The following is a 25,977-nucleotide window of genomic DNA, read 5'->3' as shown; positions in this document are numbered from 1 at the left end:
GGTCACAACTAGAGACCACACTCATAAGTGAAATAAATCAGACCTGCATGTGTAGGAATTGTATTGCCTCACTAGTGTAAGACCTGAAAGAGTGAACAAAAACTGGGAGGTATGATAGACATTGTGAAATGAAAGGAAAATGCTCAAAAGTAAAGGGCAACTGGGATGTGGGAAAAGAGAAGGGAAAGAAGGGGAAATTATGTGTGTATGTATATACAGGATAGCTAACATAGTTATACTGTCCTCTATTGCTTTAGAGAAATATTTAATGATTACTTGTTTGATCAATCTTGTATGTGTCTATTTGTTTTCCTGAGAAAGCACTTTGAAGATATCAATTAGTAATACAACAACTATTGTTAATTTCCTACAACTTTGTCTGTAACTCTGTTTTGTTTGTATTGTTCTTATGCTATTTCATAAATGGATGTCTGTTTGTAAAAATGTGCTCCTTTTATTTTTAAAATAAATTTTAAAAAAACAAGTCCATGCTTCTATAAAAGATACATATTAAATTCAAAGACTATGATGAAAGTTAAAGGATGAAAATATATATCATACAAAAAACAGCTATAATGACTATATTAATATAAAAACAGGCTTGAAGAAAAAAATTATTAAAAACAAAGAACCAATATATCAGATGTATATAACAATTATACCTATGTATATTTCATGAATAGCCCCAAAATACTGACAAAACTTAAGGGAAGGGTAGACAATTCAACAATAATAGGCTTCAATACCAATTCTCAATATTGGATAGAAAAACCTAAACAAAAGATCCAGGAAGTAGAATATTTGAACAATACTATAAATCAAACATATTTAACGCTTATAGAATATCCCCCCCAACAATAGCAGAGTACATACTTTTCTTAGTGGACATAATGCATCCTTCAAGATAGACAGTATATTATACCAAAAAAAGGTATTAATAAATTTAAAAGGATGGAAATCATACAATATATGTTCTCTGACCAAAATGGAATGGAATTGAAAATTAAGAAAATTTGGGAAATCAAACATGTAGAAATTAAACACACAGCCCTACATAACCAATAGGTAAAAGATGAAATCACAAGAATATTATAAAACACATTTAGAGCTATAAAAATAATAATGAACTGTTATAGTTTGTATCTAAATGACCCCCCCAAAGCGTCATGGACTCATAGATAGTGCTTCAGGAAGGTGATTGGATCTTGGAGGCATGATAATTATCACTGGATTAATTCACTGATGAGTTTATAGCTAAATTTGATGTTAGGAAGAAGAGCCTAGTCAAAGAAGGTAGGTCACTGGAAGCATGATCTGGAAGGCATGTCTCCCTCCCCTGCTTCTCCCTTCCCTCTCTTGGCTTCCCAGCTGCCATACCATGAAATCACTTCTTCACCATGCACCTTTGCCATAATGTCCTTCTGTGGAGGTAACTCCTACAGACTGAAACCTCTACAAACTGTGGAAAATAAACCGTTCTGAGCACAGGGACCTTAAGGACCTCCCACTAGGCTTCAGCTCTTAAATGTTCCCCCAATGTCATCACATTGAGGACCAAGTTTCCAACACATGCACCCTTGGGAGACAAAGCTCATCTAAACCATAGCGTTAACTAAATAAAAAGACATCCTGGGCCCATGAATTGGAGTTGTGGTAAGATGACAACATTACTTAAACTTATCTTTAGATTCAATATAGTCTCCACCAAAATTCTGGCTTCTGCTTCAGCAAAATAGACAAGCTGGTTGTAAAATGAATATGAAAATAAAAGGGACTCAGAGTAGCCAAGACAATCTCGAAAAGAGAATAACAAAGTTGGAGTACTCGTTTTTCCCAATTTTAAAACTCACTATGAAATTATAATAGCTTTAAATGTTCATTATTAGTTGAGGACAAACATAAATATCAATGGAATAAAATTTAGAGTCCAGAACTAAATGTAAACATCTCTGGTCTATCGATGTTTTTAAAGTTTCCATAGCAATCCACTGAAGAAAACAATAAGCGTTTTAATAAATTGTGCTGAGACAACTAGATATCCACATGCAAAAAAGGGAATCTGCTCTTCTACCTCACACTGTAGAAGAAAATCAGCTGGAAACAAATCAGAGACCTAAACATAAGAGCTAAAACTGCAGATAAATCTTTGTGACTTTGGACTAAGTAATGTGTTCTTAGATACTGCACCTTGTGTACAAGTACCCTTTCCCAAAACAAATATATACAAACTTGACTTCATCAAAATTTAAAACTTTTTGCTTTAAAGTGAGAGGATAACCCATAGGAGAAAAAAAAAACTGAAACCATATATTTATATAAAAAAAAATTTAGTAAATAAAACTTTTCAACAAAGAAAATTCCAGACCCAGGAAGCTATGCTTGTAAATTATTCCAAACATTTAAATAAGAATAACACCAATTCTAAGTGATCACTTACAAAAACAAAAGCAGAAACAATTTTATGAGAAACTAACACCAAAATAAAAACATTAAAAGCACAAACCAATGCTCTCCTCAAACATAAACCCAAAAAAATCCATCAACAAAGTTATCAGCAAGCATCTTTTTGATATTTACAACTTATTTATTTGTTTGATATAATAGTGTGCACATAGTATATATTATATGTTATATATTATATATACATATATTACTTATATATTGTATATAGAGAAAACACATGACAATAAAATAAAGTTTATCCTGAAAATGCAAAGTTGTTTCAACATTTGAAAATCAATTAAAGCGTTTCACCATATCACAAACTAAAGAACAATACATGACCATATCAATAAATGAAGAAAAAGACATTTCAAAAATTCAATATCTATCAGCAATAAATACAAAACAAATCAAAAATTCTCAGCAAATTGGAAATAGAAAGCAATGCTCTTCACCTGACAAAATAAAACTGCTTAAAAAATGTACAGTTAAAATCATGTTGAAAGGCTATATCACTTACTGATACATAATAAATCACTTAGTGGCTTAATATAACAATTTTTTTCACAGTTTCTATGTTTCAGGAATTTGTAAGTAGCTTAGCTGGATGGTTCTTATGCATGTTCTGTCATCTGAAGGTTTTAACTGGGTAGATGATCCAGTTACAACCTCACATGCATGGCTATTGTCAGGATGCCAGCTCCTTGCTCTGTAGACCTCTTACATGCCTGTTTGAGCATCCTCTCAAGTCAGGTAGCTGCCTGTAAAGCAAGTGACCTGAGAGAGAATTCAAGGAAGATGCCACAAGACTTTATATATTCTAACTAGATGTCACCTACCATTTCCTCTTCCACATTCTATTTGTCAGAAGCATATCACTACACAGAGTCCACACATAAGGGAAGGGGATTTTGACTTAAGTGAGAAGATACAGAATGAAGTCATTGTGACCTTGAGACTTTGGGTTAGGCAAAATGTTCTTAGATATGAACCACAGGCACAATTCATAGACTTTTTAAAATGATGAACCAGGTTTCATAAAAACTTAAAAATTGTGGTATGAAAAATACTGCTGTAGAAGTGGAAAATAATCTAAAAATTGGGGGCACATCTTGCAAATGTTTATCCAATAATAATCTTGCATCCACAGCATGTAAAGAACTCTCGGCACCCAACAATAATAAAGCAAGCAACACACCAAAAATTTAGCAACTTTTCTATAAACACTTCAACAAAAGTGATAAACGGAAAACAAGATCGGGAAAATATGCCATCAATCGTTAGAAAGACACAATAGTTTTAGTGAGTCTACATTTTGACTAACACCAATTATATCAGTTCAGGTGTGGAATTTTCCACTGCTGTGGTGTCACACTGACACCCAAAACATTTCAAATATTGGAGCTTTGCAGATTTTGCGTTTTCAGATTATGGGTTCTCAACTACACTACTCAGCAATAAAAAGAAGCAGTCTATTGATATGGAGGAACATAGATAAATCTCAACTGCAGTATGCTAAAGAGAAGAAGCAAGATTCAAAACTACATATTGAATCCATCTGTATGTCATTCTGGAGAAGATAAAGCATAGCAACAGAGAATATAACAGTTGTCGGTGGGTGCTGAGGGTTGAAGGAGCAACTGACACCAAGAGAGAAACAGGGGAGGTTTGAGGAAGTGACGGACCTGCTGTATGTCTTTATTGTGATGGCAAGCACATGACAGATTTGTCCAAACTCGTACATCTGTGCACTGAAAAGAATGAAATTTGCTACTAGCAAATTTATAATAACATATTTAATAAAATCCTGAGGCTCAGACTCCGCAAACAACATTTTGTTTTCCCAGCTGAGCTCCCTATAAACTGCAAATTGAAAGTCCTAAAAGCAGACAAAGAAGAGGAACTGACTCTAATTTTGACTTCTGTTTCTGTCAGCATCATCCAGGATTGCTTTTCTCTCTCACTGAAGATTTTTCCAGTTTCCGTACTTTGTCCTCAAACAGCCTTGTTGCACTCCCCTACCACCACCACGGATACCAGCAGCTGTCAACTTTCTTTCTCAGTGGTCTGAGAACCCCCCAACATTTCTGGATTCCAATTACCCACCTCTTCTCTTTGTTCTCCTACACTTTTAAATCACTGCACTACCTCTGTTCTCTTCTGCCTTTTCAGTACTCTGATACATACTCAATCCTTTCTCTGTGTTAAATACTTTTCTATTAAAATTACTAATATGGCTTTTGTCCTGGCTAGAACTTGACTGGGAGAGCTAAAGTCTTTCTAATGTTCTACAAAGTCCTAGATGATCTGTCCTCTTTGCTCTTTAGCTTCATCTCCTAGTTCTCTTCCCCATCACTCACCCTAGGTCTGACTACCAACTTATGGGAAATATGTGTTACACCCTATGTGGCAATGTGGTTATCAGCATCCAGAAAGTGGGAAACTATTGGGTATGTAACCTAGTCTCTCCAACAAACAAGTTGCAAGGGAAAAAAACATGGAAGGGGAATCTTAGGTTAGATGAGCCGTAAGACATCCACTAATAGCAACATGACCCAATATAAGCCTGGGTTTTGTATGTATTTGATTATAACATACAAATATATGATAATTTGGGAATTTGAACCAAGACTGGGTGTGTGATATTAAAGAATTAATAAATTTATATATTTTGGTAGTTAAAGGGGATTTGGGTAATGTTTAAATGAGTCCTTCCCATTCAGAAATATGTGAGAAAATATTTATTGTTGTGTTGATAAAGAACACACTAAGATTAGGAAAGTAGATGGTACCCTGATATACTAAGATTGACTACTGATCATTCCTAAAGCCAAATAGCAGGTACAAGTAATTCATTAAATTAGATGAAGATTAGGTTGCATGTTTAGAAATTTCCATGTGCCTCCAACATCTGAGGGTCTACCACGACAGGCAGATAGGCAAAAGAAAATGGCCCATAGCTCTCCAAAAAACATCAGGAGCCATCGTTAAAAAGTATGAAATATAAGGGTTTCACCTGCAAGACCTAACAACCAGCAATCGAGCCAGTTACTGCTTATTTATATGACCCTGAACTTGACTTCTCCATTTCCTGGGAAGTGAAATTGAATAATATATCTGCTATGGCTTTGTCATGAAGATTAAAAAGGACCAACTTGGAACAACATCATCTGACCCACAGTAAGCTCTCAAAACTATTACTTATCATTAGTAGTAGTACTGTATTACATAGAAAAACAAGTTGAAACAAATGTATCGAAAATATGCTTTTAATCTTGATGAAGTTCACAAATGGCACAATTATGACATTTCCTTAAACAAATTGTACAATCATGTTCTTAGACAACAAGGCACAGCAATACCATGTGTTCCCAGAGGCTGCAAGAGGCAGTGATTTCATGTCTGCTTAAAGTTTGGCAGGGCCGCCATGATTAACAGGATGGCTCTCAGCGAACCAAGTTACTACCAGATAAGCCAGTGGGTGATGCCATCACATCTACTGGACGCTGAATAAAAATGATGCACAATAAGTATGGAATTAGCTTGCTTTGCATTCAGTTTCATTTCTTTCAAGTGACAAAGGCGCTTTTTTCGGTATCTAGTAGGATGCAAACGTGTATTTTCCATGGGGCCTTCTCACCAACTTGTCAGGAAGAATTAATAGAAGTGGTGAGTTCAGCTGCATGGTAACCTGGGATGAGGACAAAAAGAAGAGAGAGGTGGAGAGGAAAGAGGAAAGATGAACAAGATGAGAATGGGTGAAAAGAAGAGGAGCACAAACAGAGCAGAAGGACAAGAAGTGAATATTCACAAATATCACTGAAGAGAACACAAACACAAGTGCCTTTTCACTACGTAGCATTTATGAATTATGGCTAAGCAGTGCACACAGGCTTGTAGGGCAAATAAAGAAAAAGCAATTCAACTGTGACTATACGTATTGGTGGCAATATGATGACAGCACTCTGGTCTGCATCTGCGAACAGTCACCAGGTTGGACCTCTTTCTTCATAGGCTCATTGAGGAGGAGTAGCCCAGGTTAAGTCCTGTAGGCTGCTGTCTTTCTAAATCCAGCAAGCATTTTCTTCATTGCTCTTCTCAGAAAAAAAATGACCCTGTGTCTCTAAACCTATCCTAGAATTGACTTCAAGGTCAGTTCCAGCTCACTACCTCACAAGGAAGAATGGAATTAGAAAGGAGGCGTCAAGAAACTACCAGGGTCAGCAGGTTTCAAAATATAGACCTTAACCTCCAAAACCCTCCCCGGCCATCACACAGTAGCAGGCACTCACCTGCTTCCTGGAACCATTTAGCTGCTCAGGCCTGCAGATCCCTGCGGCGCCGGCCGAAGGCTTTGGAGCCCACATTGGTGGGTATGAAGTTGTTCTTCACCACACCCCCTGACCTGCTCAGCAAGCCTGCCAGCCGCTGGGTCACGCATGTGGCAGTGTTACAGGCTCTCTTCTGGGCAGTGACGCTGGTTTGCAAGGTGGAGAAAGAAGAGAAGGCCTGTCTGTGAGAAGTTGGAGGAGGAATTTTCCCCATGGGACCAACATAAAGAGAATTGCAGTCTTTTCAACACACCACTTAACAATAAGTGTTTCTTCTAAACGCAATTATCAAAGCTGTTAGGGGAAATGGCTGGCAACATCTGTTAGGAGCTCTGCCCAAAACCCATCACCACAACAACAGTTCTGAGCCATGGGGCACAGGCTAAAACCTGAATTTATCGTTCAAGAACGAATGGGTGGCAAGGCCCAGCCCCACACCAAGACACACAAGGGGTATGGAGAAATCACACCCTAGCCATAAACAGTAAGGAAATAACTTTCTATATGAAAGGAAATCCCCTGTAAAGCCTTACCTGGGAGAAGCTCAGAGAATGGGGTTTGCAGCTTCTCCCCAAAGTACTTACCTGCTCCTTACCACACTGTGCTCACCACTGCTCTTAGTGCTCGAGCTAGGTCACAGAGAACACCCACCCACCAGCCCTGTATCCAACTGCCCTGAAGCTAAAGCTACTGCTGAGCATAGGCCCTAGATACTCACAAGTCTTGGATGTGGACCAGAGCAAAGATCACCACAGCTCATGTCCTTTTAGAAAAATAGATTCATTCATCAAATGGTGAAGCACGGATATGCTTATTTTAGCACATTCAAAAGCAGGAACTGGAAATCTCACCATGAAACCCTCTGAGGGTTCTGTGTCTCTCCTCTGGCCTCATCTGAGTTCTGCTCTTTCCTTTTCCATACTTAGGTCCCCAACATTTCAGTCATAAGCAAAGCTACCAATACCACATGCATCGAGTTCATAAGGGAAGCAAGAAAGGAAAACAGAACCCAGTAGAGAGCTCAGTTGGCTTCCGGGGGCACCCCAAGGTGAAGGAGCAGTCCCTCTGCAAGCTGCTGGCCTGCTGCTGGTTCTTCCCCTGCCAGATGTAGGAAGTCCATAGTCAATACCAGAAAAGGCGTGAATCATGCCAGCACATGCCCAGCACACAGGTACTCGGGTTGCCACACCACTCTGTGTCTGTCCAGACAGTACTATGTGCAGGGTCTGTTCCCTGCACAGTCAGCAGACTAGATGAGGCAGAAAACCTTTAGGTGGGGGAGGAGGCACGGGCAGGAGGGCAGCTCACAAATCCTCTATTAGGAGGGATCAGAGGTGCAAAGGCCAGGGCAGTGGTATCCCACCTGTGGCTCAATCCTTCATGCTTGACAGGGTGATTCTCAGGGTGGATACAGGTTGACTCGTGCCTCTACCTGGGTAATGCTAGGACCAGACAAGGGCTGGTGTCTCTCTCAGGGCCAGGGTACACAGGGTGCTGGGAGCAAAAGGGTGCTCTCCCTGGTTCCGTGACAAGACACACATCTCCCTATCTCAGACACTGCCCTGCCTGTCCCCAGCCCCTGCAAGGGCTTTCTCTTAGCCTTGCATATGTGAAATGAAAACTCTGTGCAGGTGAAAGAACAACAGGTGAAATTCCTAAAACCTCCTGAGATATGGAGCCCATCCTCCAGCTTCACACTTACCACTAATTCATCCAGGGCCCTGACATCTCCCCAGTTCTGCAAGACCAACTCCCAGAGCGATCCCACACCTCCTTATTTCCCTTCCCGATAACTTCTGGAAAGCAGTCTTTTTTAACATGTCTAACCTCAGCCCCTGGAGCTTCACCAGGACCTCTGCCTTCCACAAAAGTTGAGAATAGCTAGGCTCCAAGGCATGGTGAACAAGGACAGCTTGCTTTTCCTGCCTCTGTGAGCTTGGTCCTTCTGGATAAGTCAGGGCCAGGTGGGAGCCTTACCTGGAGCCTTCTGTCTCCTGCTCCTGCTCCTGTTCCCGCTCCTGCTCCTGCTTCAGCTCACCGGCCTTCCTCTGCACATAGTCCTGCACCAGTGCGGCCAGCAGGAGGCGCGCTTCCTCCTCACTGAGTGTGGCCAGGTCTGGGCTGCTCTCCAAGTCTGGCCTGGTAGGGGAAAGCAAACTGGGTGTGGACTCTGAGCCCCTGGTGCCCCTCTTCCCAGTGTGAGCAACCAGGCATCCTAGTCCCTGTTTCTTCTCCGGAAGATGTGGTTGCCCCAACTCCCAGTGGACAGGGCATGAGGCCGGTGTCCTCCAGAGGACTTCGATTCACCAAGAGCTACACGTGACTCCTGTCTGACCCAGGAGGCAGTGAGAAAGAAGTTCACGCCTGGCCTCATGCTGTCTCACCTGAAAGGCGCTGCCTGGAGGCTGCCGGCCTGGCACAGGACCAAGATGCTGAAAGCCAGGAAGGGGGAGAATTTCCGGAAGCCCATGACGCCTCTCTGTAAAGGGAGAATGACGTTATCACTGCACCAGAACCACAGACCTAGCTTCTAGTCCTGCCGCCGCCACAACTACCCTGTGATTCAGGCAAGTTTCTTGACTTTCTGGTCCCTCTGTACCTTTATTTGCCAGAAGGCCTACGGTGAATCTCAGGGTACACTTTAGTGCATGTGTGGGTGGAGCAGACACAGTTGCGGGGAAACAGGGGTGGGGGAGGGCGGAGCCTGGTGTAGGACAGGCAGAAGCCACGCGCCCAGGCACACACATACACACCTTTCGCCCTGACCTTTGCAGAACTTAGCGCTGACCCACCCTGCTGTAGACTTGCTTCCTCGTGACGCCCGCCTTTTCACTGAGAAATTTATGACCACTTTATTTTGCAAGCTGTGGCGCCAACGCGTCAGAGGGAGGACACTGGAAGGTAGGTCGGAAAACAGCGCTAATCCCTCAAGTCCACGATTTGCACTTGGAGACATTTGTAAACTGCCAGCTACAGATGTTTAGGACTAGGACTACAGGTGCACAGTTTAGCAGCAGGTGCTGGGTGCCCGCACTTCTAGGTGAACCCGCTGCTCTAAGACGCCCGGGGGCTGGAAGCCTCTGAGGGAAACTCGGGGCTCCACCTTCCCGGGAGCCAACAGTGGACGGCGCAGGACACCCGCAAGCCAGCGTAGCCGGGACTTTGCGCACCCACCCGCCTCAAGACAGGTGCCACAGTCACGCCCACCCGGGCTTTCTCAGCTCCCGTCGGCCCGCGGAGTCCCTCAGGGGCTCGGATTCCACCCTTTTCAGAAAGGAGAAAATACCAGGAGGACCCTAAACGCCTTCACTCCAGCCAAGAAGAGAGTTGGGACCTCCGGGTGCAGGGAGGCTGAAATGGCCGAGGAGGGATGAATGAAAGAGGTTATCCTAGGGGACCGAGTGGGAAGTTCCTCACCTGGTCACGCGAGTTTCAGAACAGCGCGAGCTGTGAGTCCACCCTCGAAGAGCAGGCTCCTGCCTTGAGCTCCTCCCGGCAGCCGCAGGCTCTTATTCCAGTGGTACCCGCGGGGGAGGAGGGTCCGGCTGCTCAGCCAATCCAAAGTGGCCAAGGCCGGCCAATCAGAGGACCGACCGAGTCCTGATTACATCATAGCTCTTTCAACCCAGAGAGTTCTCCCCGGAAGGGACCTTCCGCCCCTTCTTGTCATTTGCACTGAGGTCTTTGCTGGGGAGCTGAAGGGCCCGAAAGAGGGCGTGTATGCCCACTATGTGGGGTCAAGTTGGGGAGAGTGTGTCGTCATCTGCGATGAGCGGCATCTCCTACTGCCAAGCCCATAGAGGAACCCACTCGGGGTCCCAGAACAGTAGTCCTGGGTTCTAAAGGGATCTCCGCTGAAATAGCCGGGGACGAGTGACGGGAGGGAAAGGCGCCTGAAACGTTCTCTTAGAGCCTCCCCACCTGCTCCTGGGACATCTCCCACCCTCAGCTGTGGGTTCGGCATCCTCCTCCCAACCCCGACCTCCCACGGCAGCACCGAGGTCTATCTATACACCTGCCCCGCGCTTCTGGCAAGCTGCTCGGCTGGACCGATCTGGGTCCTAGGCTCTCTCTCTTGCTCTCTGCCTCTCAGTCCCACTTTCCTGAAACTCCTGAGAGATGAGTGCTCAGGGGTCCCGCCCCCACGGCCGGAGGGGAAAGAGGAAGGTCAATCGGCAGCTGCGGGACTTGACGTCCTCTGGGGCAGCGGTCGCGTACCGCGCGTACTGCGGCGCTTCCAGCTCTTCCGGCTGGAGTATGCGAGCGCTGGCGGGTACATTTGGGGCGCAGCTGCCCAGCGTTGCAGAGCAAGACTGAAGCTCACGGAATGGAAATTCCTTCTTTCTCCTTCTGTCCCAAACCGCTTTAGCCAGAATGGGGACCCCCTACCCCCACCTCGCCCCGCCCTCGGCTCAGGAAGAGGGCCCAGCATCGATTCTAAGTGAAAGGGGCGATACTGAGTCAGCCTACATGGATGGATGGACTTTTGCTGCTCATGTTTGGGGAACAAGGGCAGTTTGGGTGTGGGGCGGGAGACGAAGTTCAGGGATTCCCGAGGTTCTTGCTGCTTCTGCCAGTCAGAAAGGAGCTCAAGAGATGTCTGTCTAGGTGCTCCGGGTCATTTTTCCGTGACAGGTTGACCTCTAATACCTGAGCCATCGAAATTCCAGGGAACACCCAAAATTTCCTGACTGCCATCTCGGGTAACTCTCTCCCTCCCGGCTGCAACGGCGAGCACAGAGTGCACCCAGGCCTAGGCAGCCCTTACTTGAGACATCCCGCTAAAGGCTGCAAATAACAGAGGGACGTCTGTGGCCCTCTTTCCAGTTCTGGCCAAGGAGAGGGGCTGCTGACTGGAAAGGCCTAGTCGGGAGGCGCTAGCTACCTCCCTAAGGCTTCTGCCCTTAGCGCGCGCGCACACGCACACGCGCACACACACACACACACACACACACACACACTTCTTTCTGACCACCGCCCCGGTCTTGGAAAACCGACAGAGCTGGTAGCCCAGTAGCTCCTGGCAGGGCTGCTTCTCCACAGAGCTCTGGGCCAGCGTGATAGGGAGACAGGAGCGCACTTAAGAGCCAAGACTTCCCGGATCCCAAACCCTTGGATCGGTCTCCCCACCCACACCCGCAGATGCCTTGCTTAAGAGGTACAGGCAGCTTGGACTCGAAGGAGGGGTGCTGAATGATGCTTGGTCTCTCCGGAAGTTTTTAACTGGAGAGAACTTTGAGCTGTGGGAGCTGGATGCTGGAAAGCCAACCTCAAAGGGACGCCAAAGACAGGTCTGTGACACTAGGACTTTTCCGAAGTATTGGGACAAAGGCTGTACTGGCACCGCAGGACAGTATCCCATGCTGTGCAGGTGCTATACAGAAGCGTCCTTGGCCCCTAAGACCTCACAGAACTATTGTCTGGGATGCAGAAGGTAGAAGTTTCTACAAAGGCTACCAAGACAACAGCAAATGTACCCAGTTGACTACCTTCTTGCCTGTCCTGTGGGACTGATGTATTAGCTCTAAGAATACCTCATTATTTGATCTACTCCTCTTCCTCCACTAGGGTCTGCCTAGTGCATGGTAGACACAACAAATGTTCATTCAGTGAAGGCAGAAAGATCCAGGAGCTGAATGAACAGTTCAGATGGGTTCATCGACCTAAGAAGCACACAGTAAATTGCAGCCAAGTTGAATTGAGATGTAAACCCAGTTTAGATCCATTAAGTTGAAAGACACGTCATTGATCCAAGTGAGCACCTCTTTTTATTTAATAAAAGGAATCTGTGTCTTAGGATAGACTTTCTGGAATCCAATGTAAGAAGAGCTGAAGGAGTTCGCCAAATGAAACAAAACCAAAAATAACCAACCTCAGCCTATCCTTGTATTCCATCTGTGAGTGAACGGGAAGAAAATTCAATAAGACAATTTTCTTCCTAAATTGAGAAAATCGTATCTTGATTTCCCTAGAACTGCTCTGAGCTTCAAGGCATCTCTAATCAGCCTAACTAACATGCAGATTTAGAAAAAATAGTTTCCTAGGAATATCTGTGGCTTTTGAATTTTCTCTTAAACTTTTTGATGCTCACCTTAGTTTACATCATTACTTTTAGATTTTGAAGATAGTATTAAAGTTTTAGAGAGAAACTGGCTCCATGTACCACAGCTTTTGAAGTTTATTTTTATTTATTTTAATGTTCTCTTTTAAAATTTCCCAGAATAATTATTCCACAGAAGAAAGTTTCATTCATTCAACATGTATTTACTGAGGACCTACTGTTTACATGTCAGGCATTGTTCTACAGCACTAAGAATTCACAGAAAATGAAACAAAGCTCTGCCTTCCTAGTGCTTATAGTTCAGTGATAGATTCACCATGAATCCTAGTTACCAGCTCTTCCCTCAAAATATCCTAATATCCAAAATATTCCTATCCTAATCATATTCTCTCATCTACTTCTTTGTCAAATTGATAGATTTACACCATTAAGACCATATAAATGTTATTCTTACCTGAGCCACATAGAGTATTTTGAGTATATTTCCTTGCATACCTAGGCAGGTTTTTTTTTTTTTTTGAGCTAGTATTCTCTCTTTTCGTTTGTTTGATTTTCTTCCTGCCTATCACCTATTTATATGTTTTCTTGGATCTTCTCTGATCCTTGCTGATTATTTACTTCCTAAATTTGTGAAACATATTCACCATTACATTATGAACAGTTTTCCTGGGAAGAATTTTAGATCAAAAATCATCTGCACTCTGAATTTTGAAAGTATTCCTCACTTCATTCATTCTTCCTGTTTCTCTTTCATTGTTTTTGGTATAGACTCTCTAGTTCTCTTTTCTCACCAAATTTCATGAAGATATGCAGTGATGGGAACTATTTTTATTTATTGTTTTTCAGTGCTGAGGTAGTACTTGAAATCTGAAATTTCATGTCCTTCTGTGCAGAGAAATTTTCTTGCTCTGTTTCTTCAATAATTTTGCGTTCTCATTTTGTTGTTATTCAACTTTTTGGGAGGCTTTTCTCCAAAGTAAGGTTTTTAAAATTATTCTTTCATATTTTTAATTTTCAAGAGCTTTTATTTTATTTTCTGAATGTTCCAGAAAACTTCAACCACAGATGCTTAGTAAGTCTTCCCACCTGCCTTCTTTTCCACCCATACAAAAGGGACAAACTTCTCTTTGTTCAGGCAAATAGCTTTGTCATTCTCTGCCGGTGTGGGCTCTTGCTTCAAGTTTGTTAGAAAAAAGAAGCAGAGATGCCAATATCAAAACTGCAGAAGTCCCTTCTAGAGAATATTTTTAGAATTGTTTGTGCCTGCCAAAGAATGAGAAAATCTTGATGGCGCAGACCCAAGCTAGTCACTCTGAGAGGTGGACAGTATCAGAGAAGTGACGTCAGGAATTACTCAGGTTAGATTCCTCTGAGACTATTAAAATTCTCTCTGGCTCAGACTCACAGAAATACAATTGACTCTCCCTGTTTGACAGTACTGTTCCATGCTACAAAGGAGAAAGAAATACACATCCTTAAATCTTCCTTGTAAGGATAATTAGAGTGAAATCTCCATTCAGGGCTCTCGATAAGAGTTTCTGCTAAGGTAAATTCCCAGGTATCTGAAACATATTTTAAATGGAAAACATAGCTTTTAAAAGGCCATTATGGATGGAAATTCAAGATGCACTACATGCTCCTCTTAACCTTCTCAGGATGACTCAGTAATCTCCGTAGAGCGTAGAATGTCAATCACAGTTCTGCGTCCTCAGAAAGCACTGGAGGTGGCCAGGCTGTTTGGCTCCATATCTGTGGACCCCGAGGTGCTATGCTTTTGAGATTTGGCCCATCATTTTCCTTCCTTCCTCTCAGGATCTCAAGATCCTGTTTTTGACTTTAGATGGTCTCTTGTAGTCATTGTTAATGTATCTGTCAATAGGCCTAGACCCAACCTACCTGAATTTTCACTTCCTAATGCAATACCATTGAGAAAACCACAGCAGCACACTTCATAGAAGTGGCTAGAGAAAAAACAGGATTAAAAAGAATTAAAGGAACAGTTTGAATGTCTTTCCTGTAAGTAAAGAGCCCTAATGTATTGACTTATTGTCAATACAAAGAACATTTCCTTTCTTCTCTAGCTCTCAACTATGACCTATATGAAGGTGATTTCTAGATAGGTAAATGTTTCCATGGTTTCTTTCCTGCATTTCTGTGGATTTTACAGAACATTGATAAAGACAGTATTTTTTAAAAAGGAACTTAAATTAAAATGCTGTCCAGTAGAACTGTCTTCAATCGTGGAAATATTCTCTATCAGCACAGTTCAACATCGTCACTAGCTACATGTAACTCTTGAGCATGTGAGATATAGGTAGGCCACTACAGAGCCACATTTTTCATTTTATTTCATTTTGGTTAATCTAAAAATAGCTACATATGGTTAGTGGCTACTGTACTGGGCCACATAGGACTTTCATATAAGGTAGTTGCTAAACGCACAGACGATAGAGCCAGACTGCCTATTGTTCAAAATCTGATTCCCATATTTATAAGATGTATGACCATAACCAAATTATTTAAAGTTTTTGCATTTCCAGTACCTCCTTTGTGAAGTAGGGAAAATAATTTTATTCATTCCGTAGGGTTACTATGAAAATTAAATAACGTAATAAAAATGCTTGGAATAGCAAATAGCAAATATGAAGTGTTTTATGAATTTTAATCATTGTCTTACTTTGCATTTCTCCAGAAACAGACCCCCAGGCCAGAATGTGGGTATAAACCATTGCCAACTATTTGACAGTTGAGCCAGGACCATGAGGCACAGAAGGGAAGGTAGACATTCCTATGCACAGCAATGAGCAGATCTCCACTATTGTAGGTCCCTGGAGCTTAATCCTCTGGACATCCAAGACTACTGTAGATAGAATGATTCAGGGATGATAAGCTGTTTGTCCACTAGCTCTAGCATGTCACTATCTGAGGGGTGTCCCCTAGGGGTGCTAACTTTCCATCACATGTAGCCATTCAGCATGACTGACTTTCGATGACCAAAATCTCCCCAGGCAGATAGTTACTGGTACTATCTGCAGTAAGAACTGTGGGTATATATGGGAATAGTAGACACTGGCAGAGAACCAAGGCAGCCTGCTGTACCCCATATTATTGCAAAACACTTGCCATTGCTGACCCTCTCTAGAAATTGGCAGGAATGAGTTGCCTATCCAAAAATGTGAAAAATGAGTCAACAGGCTGTGATTTTTAAAAAGCAGGCTGTGGCTGTAATAAACTTGTATTGCCTCATTGACTATTCTGGTCCATCTTATTCTTAAGATCTTTTCCCAGACTATCTGGAAGGTCTTTTAATGACCCCTTACTCCTAGAGTCAATTGTGTTTTTGATCAATAGAAAAACACATAAAAATATCAATACCTTCTCACAGCAATAAATCACAGAAACCCTCAGTTCCAAGGAAAATAGGACATGCTCCAAAGATTTAATTAGGGCTAGGTGAAGGTTGGGCATCATAATCCTAAATTATTAGTTCTAATGAATCAATCCATTATTTCCTGTTGGGTAAACCCTATTTTCCCAAACCTAGCATTTTAAAAGGTTTCTGGACCAAGAAAGTAATGGAAAAACTTTTGCACTGATTGATGAAGATAAGTATATCAGGCTTATTTAGGTGTAGAGATACTTTTAGCTCTCTACTTTGGGTCAAAATTAAGTTTTTATGTGAACTAAAAGTATGGAGGGTCATCAAGCATGACAGTATGATTATTCACAATAATGATAATTGTTAGTATTAGACATTATATTATGCTGGATACTTAGTTGCATATAAAGAATCCTCTAAACTAATTTAATTAGGACAGAATTAGTTACAAGGTACTGGGCAGTGTCTTAGTCCAATATCTGCTGCTATAACATAAACCCTGCGACAGGGTAATAAATAAGGAACAGAAATTCATTCCATTTTAGTTCTGGAGGTTACATAGTCAAAAATGAAGTCCTGGCATACAGTCTGGTAAGGACCTTCTTATTAGGTTCTCACAGGGCAGAAGGTAGAAAACAAACTGATCACATCGTAAACACTCTTCTGCAAAAGCCACATTAATAAGGAAGGAGACCTCATGACCTAATCACTCTTTAAGACCCAACTTCTCAACACTATCACAATGGCAACACCTGCATCTTGTTGGGGTTTTTTTTAACACCTGCATTCTGAAGGGACACATTCAAACCAGGAGAAAGAGCTTATGGAATGTTTAAAAGACCTGGGAACCAGGTCTGGATGCCACACAATCAGTAATAACACATCCAAGAGAAACCAACCCAACTGTCGAAATGTCTTAGTAGGAAGTCCATTACTGTTCGACCATAGCAATTTTTACCATGGGTGACTCTATGAGTAGCCCAGAATACCTAGTCTCCTCGCTTGTAGCTACCATCACAAAGTGCTCGCTTTTACTTGCAAAGTGTTCTTCACCTATATCCAATCCATCTGGAAGTCCTATTGACTCTACTCTCCACTCCCAAACATATCCCAAATCCCCCTCTTTCACTCCACCTCCACTTGAGACCCTAAACTATACCACCACCATCTTCTGCCTATCCAACTCTGGTAGTCTCCCACCTAGATTCTGACTTTGTTGCCTGTAATTCTTTCTCCAGATAACTCTGAGTGATCCTGTAAAACTGGAGACCAGAGTGACTCACTTTCTCTCTGACAATTCTCCACGTAGTTAGGATAAAATGCAAAGACTTTTCCATAGCTTTTAAAACTTACACAGCCTAACTCCTCTCTATCTCTCCAGTCCTCTTACACCAATGTCCTTTCATCCATCACCCACTCTGGTTTATGAAAATTACTAGAACTGATACACCAAGACCTCTCCCACTCTGAAGTCTTTGCATCTGCTCATTTGTCTGCCTAAAAATCTTCCTTATATGTCCACTCTCCCCTCCTATGCCATACCATGCACAGCCACCAGCCTTTTGGTGCCTGGATCCAAAATCAGAGTCACTGATTGGTGAAGTTGAATCACTTGTCAGTTTTCTGCTTAAAAACAAATATCATCTGCTTCTAAAAGTACTTTGCTGACTGTCTTATCTAATGAAGTCCCTTCAATGTCTTGGTGCCTTTAACCCATTATACCTCTTTTAGAGAATTTACCAGTCTTTGAAATTATCTCTGCAATATACTTATTTGTATTATCTTCCTTCCCTAGAATGTAAGCTCCTTGAGGGCAGTCTCTTTGAATACTTTGTTCCTCACCATATGTCCTGTCCCTGTAAGAATGCCCAGCACAGAGGTTGGGTAAATAAACACTTGAAGATTGATGAAAGCAAATGAATTAGTTTTATCTCAGCTTGCATGCAAAGGAGGACCGAAGACAGCACACTCAAAAAGCTGGAACCTAGAGACCATAAAGCATGATGTAGAGTTTGAGGTGACTTTAACCTATATGGAACTGGTAGAGTTTAGCTCCCAGTATCTAGCTTGATACTGGGCTTCACCAGTATCAAGACAGCCACTCCGTGAAGAGTTTCCTTAAGATTATGGTCTTCCCTTCAGTAGAAATAGTAGTCATTCATGCCCTCTGTCCTGTGAAATCCCACTGGAGGTTGTTCCCTCAAATATCTTCGTGTCATTGTATCAATTGCCTTGAACTCACTGTACCTGCTCCAGCTCAGCCTGTGACTCACAAGTACATTGAAGCAGAAGAAATCCAGTAGAGGGCAAAGCCCTCACCTTACTTCCTTTTTGAGACCTTTGATGTTCTCATGTATCATTCTGTAATTGAGATTGTCAATTAGTCTCCTCATCCCTGATCCTTGCTTTTCTCTCTCCCATCTAAACTCAACCTTCAGCCCACACAATGGAATTGGACAAAATGAGGTAACAGTTTTCTGGGTGAGTCACTCTGGGGTGACTCTTTTCAGAGAGCACTGTGAAGTGAGCAGCCAGAGCCCAGGCAAGTGTTTCAGCCATCCAAGAACTGGCAGGCAGCCCAAGAGACACTCTCACCTGATGACAGACCAGCAGGATGAGTCCTGGAGGAAATGTTTCCAACAGCTGCAGAAATAGTCTCTTGGCTCGTGCACAGCAATGCTCTTCTCAATTAAAAATGTCGTCATTATTCACACTGCAGTGTGAAATCTTACACTGTGCTTCTGTCTATCCTGCATCCTAAAGACAGGACCATTGCATGAAGTGACGACATCTCTCAGCCACTGTTGCACCCCAATCTCCCTGTATAATGGGTAGAAAATGGTTTCCTGCCCCTAAAAAACACACACAAGAAAAGAGATTTCCATGAGCTATTTATCTGGGTTGAGCACTCAAGAAAATTATAAATGGTTGGAAGGAGGCTTTGTTTTCTGAAAGAATTTTGGTTGTTCCTGAGTGACCCCTCTGCTTATTCCCAGAGCGGGTCATCAGTTAGGTGCTGTCAGTCACACAGGGATTGGCAGCTAAGAAGAGGTTCTCAGAGAGGTTTCCAACTAATGCAGCCAAAGGAAAACTGCCAAAGAAGCAGGGCTCCTTAGGATAAGTAAATTGAAGGATATTTTTGGGATAAAAATAAATCCTTTTTGAAAATGAAAGATGGAAGGATGCTCTATATACAAATTGCCCTGATGTTGCCAGGGCTTGCCTTGCAGGCCAATGACGTAAATAAAGATATTCTCAGACATGCTTGATGGTCCTTTCCTCCAAAGGTATCTGTTCTAATGCCATGCCATGCTTACAGGAGTTTCTTTGGGTGCTCATAAATATTTCATTTTAGTCTTAATCCTGGTGGACCAAGGCTTGAATCACTGGGTTAAAGGACATTTGCACAGGGACTGGGGAAATCAGTCTGTACACAAAATTGGCAAAAAGAGAGCTGGGATATTCAGCCTACTGTGTGAAAGGAACACCACTTTGGGTTTTTGATTCCAGATACCACCAGCCTGAGTATCAGGCCTCATTTGTGAGAACAATGATCAAGAATCCAGGACTCTCTGAAGTATTTCAAGCCACAGAGCATGGAGCTCGCTCCAATACCCAACCAGAAAATAGAAGGAACTAGAAACTGAAAGTCACCCCTTCCACTGAGGAAAGGTTAAAAACTAGAATATCAAAGTTGTGTCCTGATGATGGGTAGAGAACAAGGCAGCTAATCAGCGCAGAAGCAACATAGGAACTCAAGTCAAAGTGTTGTGTTATAAGAAAAGAAAAGTACTAATTTGGTGCTGTACGAAGATCCTGTAGTTATAACTATTAGCAAAACAATCACTTCTGCAGGAACAAGGTCTAAAAGAGCCCCGATAGTAGGTAAGCAGCTGGCACATAGTCCGACGGTGGCATCTCCAGGCCCCCAAGATGCTAAACAGACACCATCAAGGTATAGTCTGCCTTGGTCAAACTATTCAACAGTAGAAGATTCAAGATTAAAACAAAAAGAACGAAACCCAAGTCAGAGGCAGACAATGGTTGTTAGGCAATTCTTAATCAAAAAATAAAACTCAAGTGACCCTTACCACTGATGAGCTCATCATTGAATTTTAATAGCTAAACAGTTAGTCGGGAATTTTTATGTTTTATAAAATCTTGTCCACCATTCCTTCTCCCAGTCTCAATCTCAACTATTCTATCTATCAATAAAGCACCTAAGACCCTGGGCTTAGCCATGGAATATGTATGTGTACTGTGAAACAATTTAACAGCAAAATCTTAAGACAGCCTGACTTGATTCCTTCCAGGTTGCACAAGTCTTCTAAGGTAGAGCCATTTTGATAACAGTGATAATAGAAGATAATAATTATTTAACAATTTCCATATGCCTAAGCTAAGTGTCATATTTACACATGATCCGTATATTATATTACATTATACATAGATTTTATACATTTCGCTTTGTTTCATTTTGTCCTGTCTTGGAGTGCTGGGGATTGAACCGAAGACCTCAGGCATACAAAGTAGCTTGCTACCATTGAGCTACATCCCAAGGCCCTATAGATTCTTATATATAACTATATATACACCTAAGCTAAGTACTATACATATGCTAAGTACTATACATCTAAGTGATAAAACATGTATTATAAATTATATATATTGGGGCTGGGGATTTAGCTCAGTGGCTCAGCGCTTGCCTGGCAAGCGTGAGGTCATGAGTTCAATTCCTAGTACCGGAAAAAAACCAAACCAAAACAAAAATAATAATAAAATAAAATAAATTACATATATTATATGCTTCAGTAAATGTTAGTAAATCATAAATGGTTTCCATTTTCGTACAGTACATCTTCACTAAAAAATTTTCTTGTTATGAAGTAATATTTGAATGAGGATGAACTAATTGATTATTTTTACTTCTCATGTTAATATATAAGTTCTTGAAAGATATAACTTACTGATATGGAGTGAATTTCACACAAGATAGCCCAATCACTTGAAACACTAGTTTACCAACATTGGTGCTTCATCCTGATATTTTAATTGGTTATAATATAGAATTCCCTGGTTTGAAAAAAATAACAAAACATTTTTCTCCTACTTCCAAATACCAATTAACAGATTTCTCTCCCTCCTGGGATTTTCTTTTACCTCCCACTACTCCTAAACTTTGTTTTCCCCCACACATAATGTCCCTACTAAATCTGGAACCTGAGCTAGAGGGTACTCCTGCTTGTTTTAAGCATAAAATAAAATAGAATTATAAAAGCCATACAATTGTAAAAGGCATATAATTTCAAATGTCCTGCCCTAAATTGGAAAATTGTCTATATTTCTACATGACCAAGGGGGGAAAATAACTGAAAGTGTTCAAGGCGGGAATAAAAATTATTTTTAGTTATGAGATTCAAATTACAGAAATGAATCAGGCAACTAAATTAAATGCCCAAGTAATTAAACTAACTGTGGGGTTTCTTGCTTGCTTGCTTGCTTAACATATGTATATACTTTGTGGAAAGATAAAGCTATAGTCTAGTACAGTAATTCATCCACCGGGCTCATCAGACACTGGGGACAAGAACTATAAAACATCCAAAGCAAAATCATCCAGAAGCATTTATGTGAAAGGCACTTCTCTAAGTGCCCCAGGAACAGCAAGAGGTATAAATGTGTTACGAGAATTTGTACTGGCAGTGAATTCTTGATTGTTCCTGTGGAAGTTTCTAAGTAAGGAGAGTCCCGTGTTGTATATGCATAGGACAAATCACTATTTCACCTTTCCTAGCCTCTGTGCTATGGTAATATGCCACCCAAAACACATGTGTTGAAAACTTTAATCCCTTGCCCATGAGAGCTCTGTCCTTGTAAATAGATGAATGCTATTATCACTGGAGTGGGCTCATTATTTCAAGAGTGGGTTACACACAAATATACACATGCGCATGCGCACATGCACATACACACACACACACACACACACACCTTTCCTTTGCCATGGAGTAAAAATATTCCTTCTTCCTACAGCCATAGGAGGATGCAGAAAATGCCAGTTTCTCAATCTTGAGTTCCCTAGCCTCTATCATCATGAACTAATAAATCTCAATTCATTATAATTACCATTGTGAATATTCTATTATCACAGCAAAAAAAAAAAAAAATGGACTCTAGACATTCAGTTTATGTATTGCCCCCGGGTTCTTAGGGCTATACATCACAATATTTGAGAACACTTAGAAGACCCCTATTTGTGTCCATTTGGGGGACATCATCTTTTTCTTTTTTTTTTTTTTTTAGTATGGGGAATTGAACTCTCAACCTCGCACTTGCCAGGCAGGTTCTATGCCACTGAGCTATTTCCCTGGCTCACAGGACATTTCCTTGAATTCTTTTCATGATTTATATACTTCACTCTCCCATCATTTGAGGAATTATTATTATTGAAAAGCTATGCATCTGTGTAATACATAAGCAGCAAATCACTGACATCCTAGAGAAAAACACTGCATGTTACAGCCATAGTTTCTTAGGTTATATGGAAGATAGGCTTTGATAACAGTTTTAAGAAAAAATACATAAAACTAGTGAAAAAGAATAAGAATCAATGAAGTTGTTTAAAATAAAAGGAGAATATGAAATGCTACCAGTAAACGTTCACTAATGAAATATTCATAGAGACAGCTGTTCTAAGGACAAAGGTCTGTTGAAAGTTAAAGGATCATGATAATGCATGCAGCTCCATGGAACTTTTACTCTTAAGAATTACAGAAAGTATGTCTAAGACAGAATTCTGTGTACAGAATATAAAAATACAAAAACAGCTAGCAAATATAATGGAGCAAGCATGTCTGTATCAAAATAGATTAGTGACCAGAAAAATACCAAGATGCCTAATCTGTGAAGATGAAAGAATGAAAACACCTTCTATTTAACTTGCCTCAAGATTTTCAGCCTGCATCTTCTCCCAAAACAGTCTTAACTGTTGTTGTTATTATTATTGTATTATAGTGTTCAGAGATACAGATCTCACTGGGCTTGGTGTTGGATCGATACATAACCTTCCACTTGAAGGAGGAATGCATAAGTGCATTCAAACTTCTTTGAAATTGCTAAAATTCTTCACCAACTCTTGGCATAAAATGTGTTTCCTTATAACTAAGCTCTTGGGCAGACTCTGGGGAGGTGAGATGCTATGTATGAAGAATTGCTAGAGACCTTGAAAACACAATTCTATCTTTATCCCGCAAGCATCCTGGCATAGTTGTCATGTAATGCTCCCAAATGTTCTATTCATGGGACAGGGCTGTTCTGTGAGGCTGGTGTGGGGGAGGGGCAAGCGCTGTAGGTACATGAAGATGATACAAATGCTAGCAGGTGGCAGCTGACGTAACTACTCTGCTTGCCCAGTCCAACTTGATTAATTGAGAAGACATAAAGGCTGGAAATTTGAACAAAATTTCCTTGTGGTCAGTACACTGGTGTAGTCTCTGTATCAGGCTCTTATTTTAGGCTCTGAAGTCTAGAAATTTAAATTTTCTTTCACTCTGCCATGAGTTCTCCAGAATTAGGGTACTGATTCCCATAAAACTGAATTCACCAAAGGCTAATGTGTAACAATTTACAGTGAAAGATATGGCTTTCCCTTTACAAGGACAGGAATTTTATGGATTATTCTAGAAAAACAAGAGCAAGTCAGTCCCAAAGCCCATAGAAATTATAAAGATCAGAGCAGAAATTTATGCAGGTGTGACTGAAAAAATATACAAAGAATTAATGAATCAAAGAAATGATTCTGCAAAAGAAAAAACAAAATTAATAAATCCCTAGCCAACCTTATCCAAAAAAGGAAAGAACTGAAACCCATGCAATAAATAACAAAAAGAGAAAAAATTACCACAGACCCTGTGGAAATTCAGAAGATCATCAATACCTACTTTGAAAATCTTTACTTGCAAAAGTTGGAAAATACAGAAGAAATGGACAAATCCCTAGAAATGTATGAACAATCAAAGCTGAATCAAGAAGATATAAAAATTCTGAATAATCCAATATCAATGAATGAAATCAAAAAGTAATAAAAAAAACTTACCAACAAAGAAAAGCCCAGGTCCTGATGGATTCACAGCTGAATTCTACAAGAAATTTAGGAAAGATTTAATGCCAATACTCTTCAAACTTTTTAATGAAATTCAAAGGGAAGAAATTCTCCCTAACTCATTCCTGGAGACAAGTACTTGATACCAAAACCAGAGAAAGACCTAATTAAAAAAGGAAACTACAGGCCAATCACCCTAATTAACATAAATTCAAAAATCCTCAATAAAATACTGGCACACAGAATGCAGCAAATCAGCAAGAAGGTTATACATCATGATCAAGTGGGGTTCATCCGAGGAGTGCAAAGATGGTTCAACATATGCAAATCAATAAACATAATATACCATATCAACAGAGCAAAAGACAAAAATCACATGATCATCTCAATAGATGCATAAAAAGTTTTTGATAAAGTCCAACACTCATTCGTGATAATGACCCTACAGAAAATTGGAATGGATGGTCTTTACCTCAATCTGATAAAGCCATCTATAACAAACCAACAGCTAACATCATACTACATGGACCAAAACTGAAAACTTTCCCTCTAAAATCAGGATCAAGACAAGGATGTCCACTATCACCACTTCTATTCAGTATAGTTCTAGAAATATTAGCTAGAGCAATTAGACGAAAGAGAGAAATAAAAGGAATAAGGATAGGCAAGGAAAAAATTAAATTATCACTATTCACAGATAACATGATATTCTACATAGAAGACCCCAAAAACTCCATGGAAAGACTTCTACAATTAATAACAAAATTCAGTAGCATAGTTGGATACAAAGTCAACACTCAAAAATCAACAGCATTCTTATACACAAACAACAAACTGAGAGAGAAGTTAGGGAAACCACACCCTTTACAATAGCATCCCCAAAAATGAAATACTTAGGAATCAGTCTAACAAAGGAAGTAAAAGATTTATACATTGAAAACTATAACACTCTGAAAAAAAGAGATCAAAGAAGATATCAGAAAATGGAAAGATTCCCCTTGCTCATGAATAGGAGGAAACAACATTGTGAAAATGGCCATATCCCCAAAACTATTATTCAGATTTAACATAATTCTGATCAAAATACCATTAGTGTACCTCACAGAGCTAGAAACAACATTCCTAAAATTCATTTGGATACAGAAGAGACCTGGAATAGCAAAGACAATCCTGGGCAAAAAGGCAAGGCAGGAGGCACCACAATTCAGGCCTGAAATTATACTACAAAGCTACAGTGATAGAATCAGCATGGTACTGGCAAAAAAAAAAGACCTGGGGTCTGGGTCGAGCCGCTGTGCAGAAGGCGGGAACAGAGGCAGCAGAGGTGAGCCCTGCTGTGCTTTTATTTCTCCGAATTCCCGTTCCGGACCCGGGTATCTTCAGACCATCCTGAAAAGGGGAGAAAGGTGACTATGACGATGGCTCAGCAATACCCTTCTTGGATCTTCATCAATGACAGGACATGTATAACAAGAGATTATTTCAGAAGAAGGCTCTGAGATTCCAGTGACCTCTATTTTATGTCAGACTTTAAACTCACAGAATGAAGGACTTGTAGTTTGTCCCTTATAATCCAGAACCGCTTTTACACCCCGAGGATCCATGTGCTGAAGTAAAATATTGTAGCAGCATAATTTTGTGAACATCAGACTTGAGGACAGCA

The 25,977-nt window shown here is 41.0% G+C and overlaps 1 protein-coding gene across 2 annotated transcripts; it reads right to left on the bottom strand.

Annotated features, from left to right (window-relative positions):
• Nucleotides 1-5,695: 5,695 nt before the first annotated feature.
• Calcb (calcitonin-related polypeptide beta) lies at nucleotides 5,696-10,273 on the bottom strand. Of its 2 annotated transcripts, none has more exons than XM_005380339.1 (5): nucleotides 10,191-10,273; nucleotides 9,158-9,252; nucleotides 8,751-8,912; nucleotides 6,735-6,919; nucleotides 5,696-6,133 (listed from the first exon to the last, which is right to left on the bottom strand). In XM_005380339.1, exons 2-4 carry the CDS (start codon nucleotides 9,241-9,243, stop codon nucleotides 6,760-6,762), a joined length of 408 nt encoding a protein of 135 aa, XP_005380396.1. In that variant the 5' UTR covers nucleotides 9,244-9,252; nucleotides 10,191-10,273; the 3' UTR covers nucleotides 5,696-6,133; nucleotides 6,735-6,759. The 2 variants fall into 2 exon arrangements, with proteins under 2 accessions (XP_005380396.1, XP_013367213.1); XM_013511759.1 differs by lacking the exon at nucleotides 10,191-10,273 and adding an exon at nucleotides 9,527-9,740.
• Nucleotides 10,274-25,977: the final 15,704 nt, after the last annotated feature.

The sequence above is a fragment of the Chinchilla lanigera genome, unplaced genomic scaffold, assembly GCF_000276665.1.
Source record: "Chinchilla lanigera isolate Chin_1 unplaced genomic scaffold, ChiLan1.0 scaffold00013, whole genome shotgun sequence".
NCBI lineage: Eukaryota > Metazoa > Chordata > Mammalia > Rodentia > Chinchillidae > Chinchilla > Chinchilla lanigera.
Note: the sequence above shows the minus strand (reverse complement) of the source record. Positions and strands in the feature narration are given on the sequence as shown.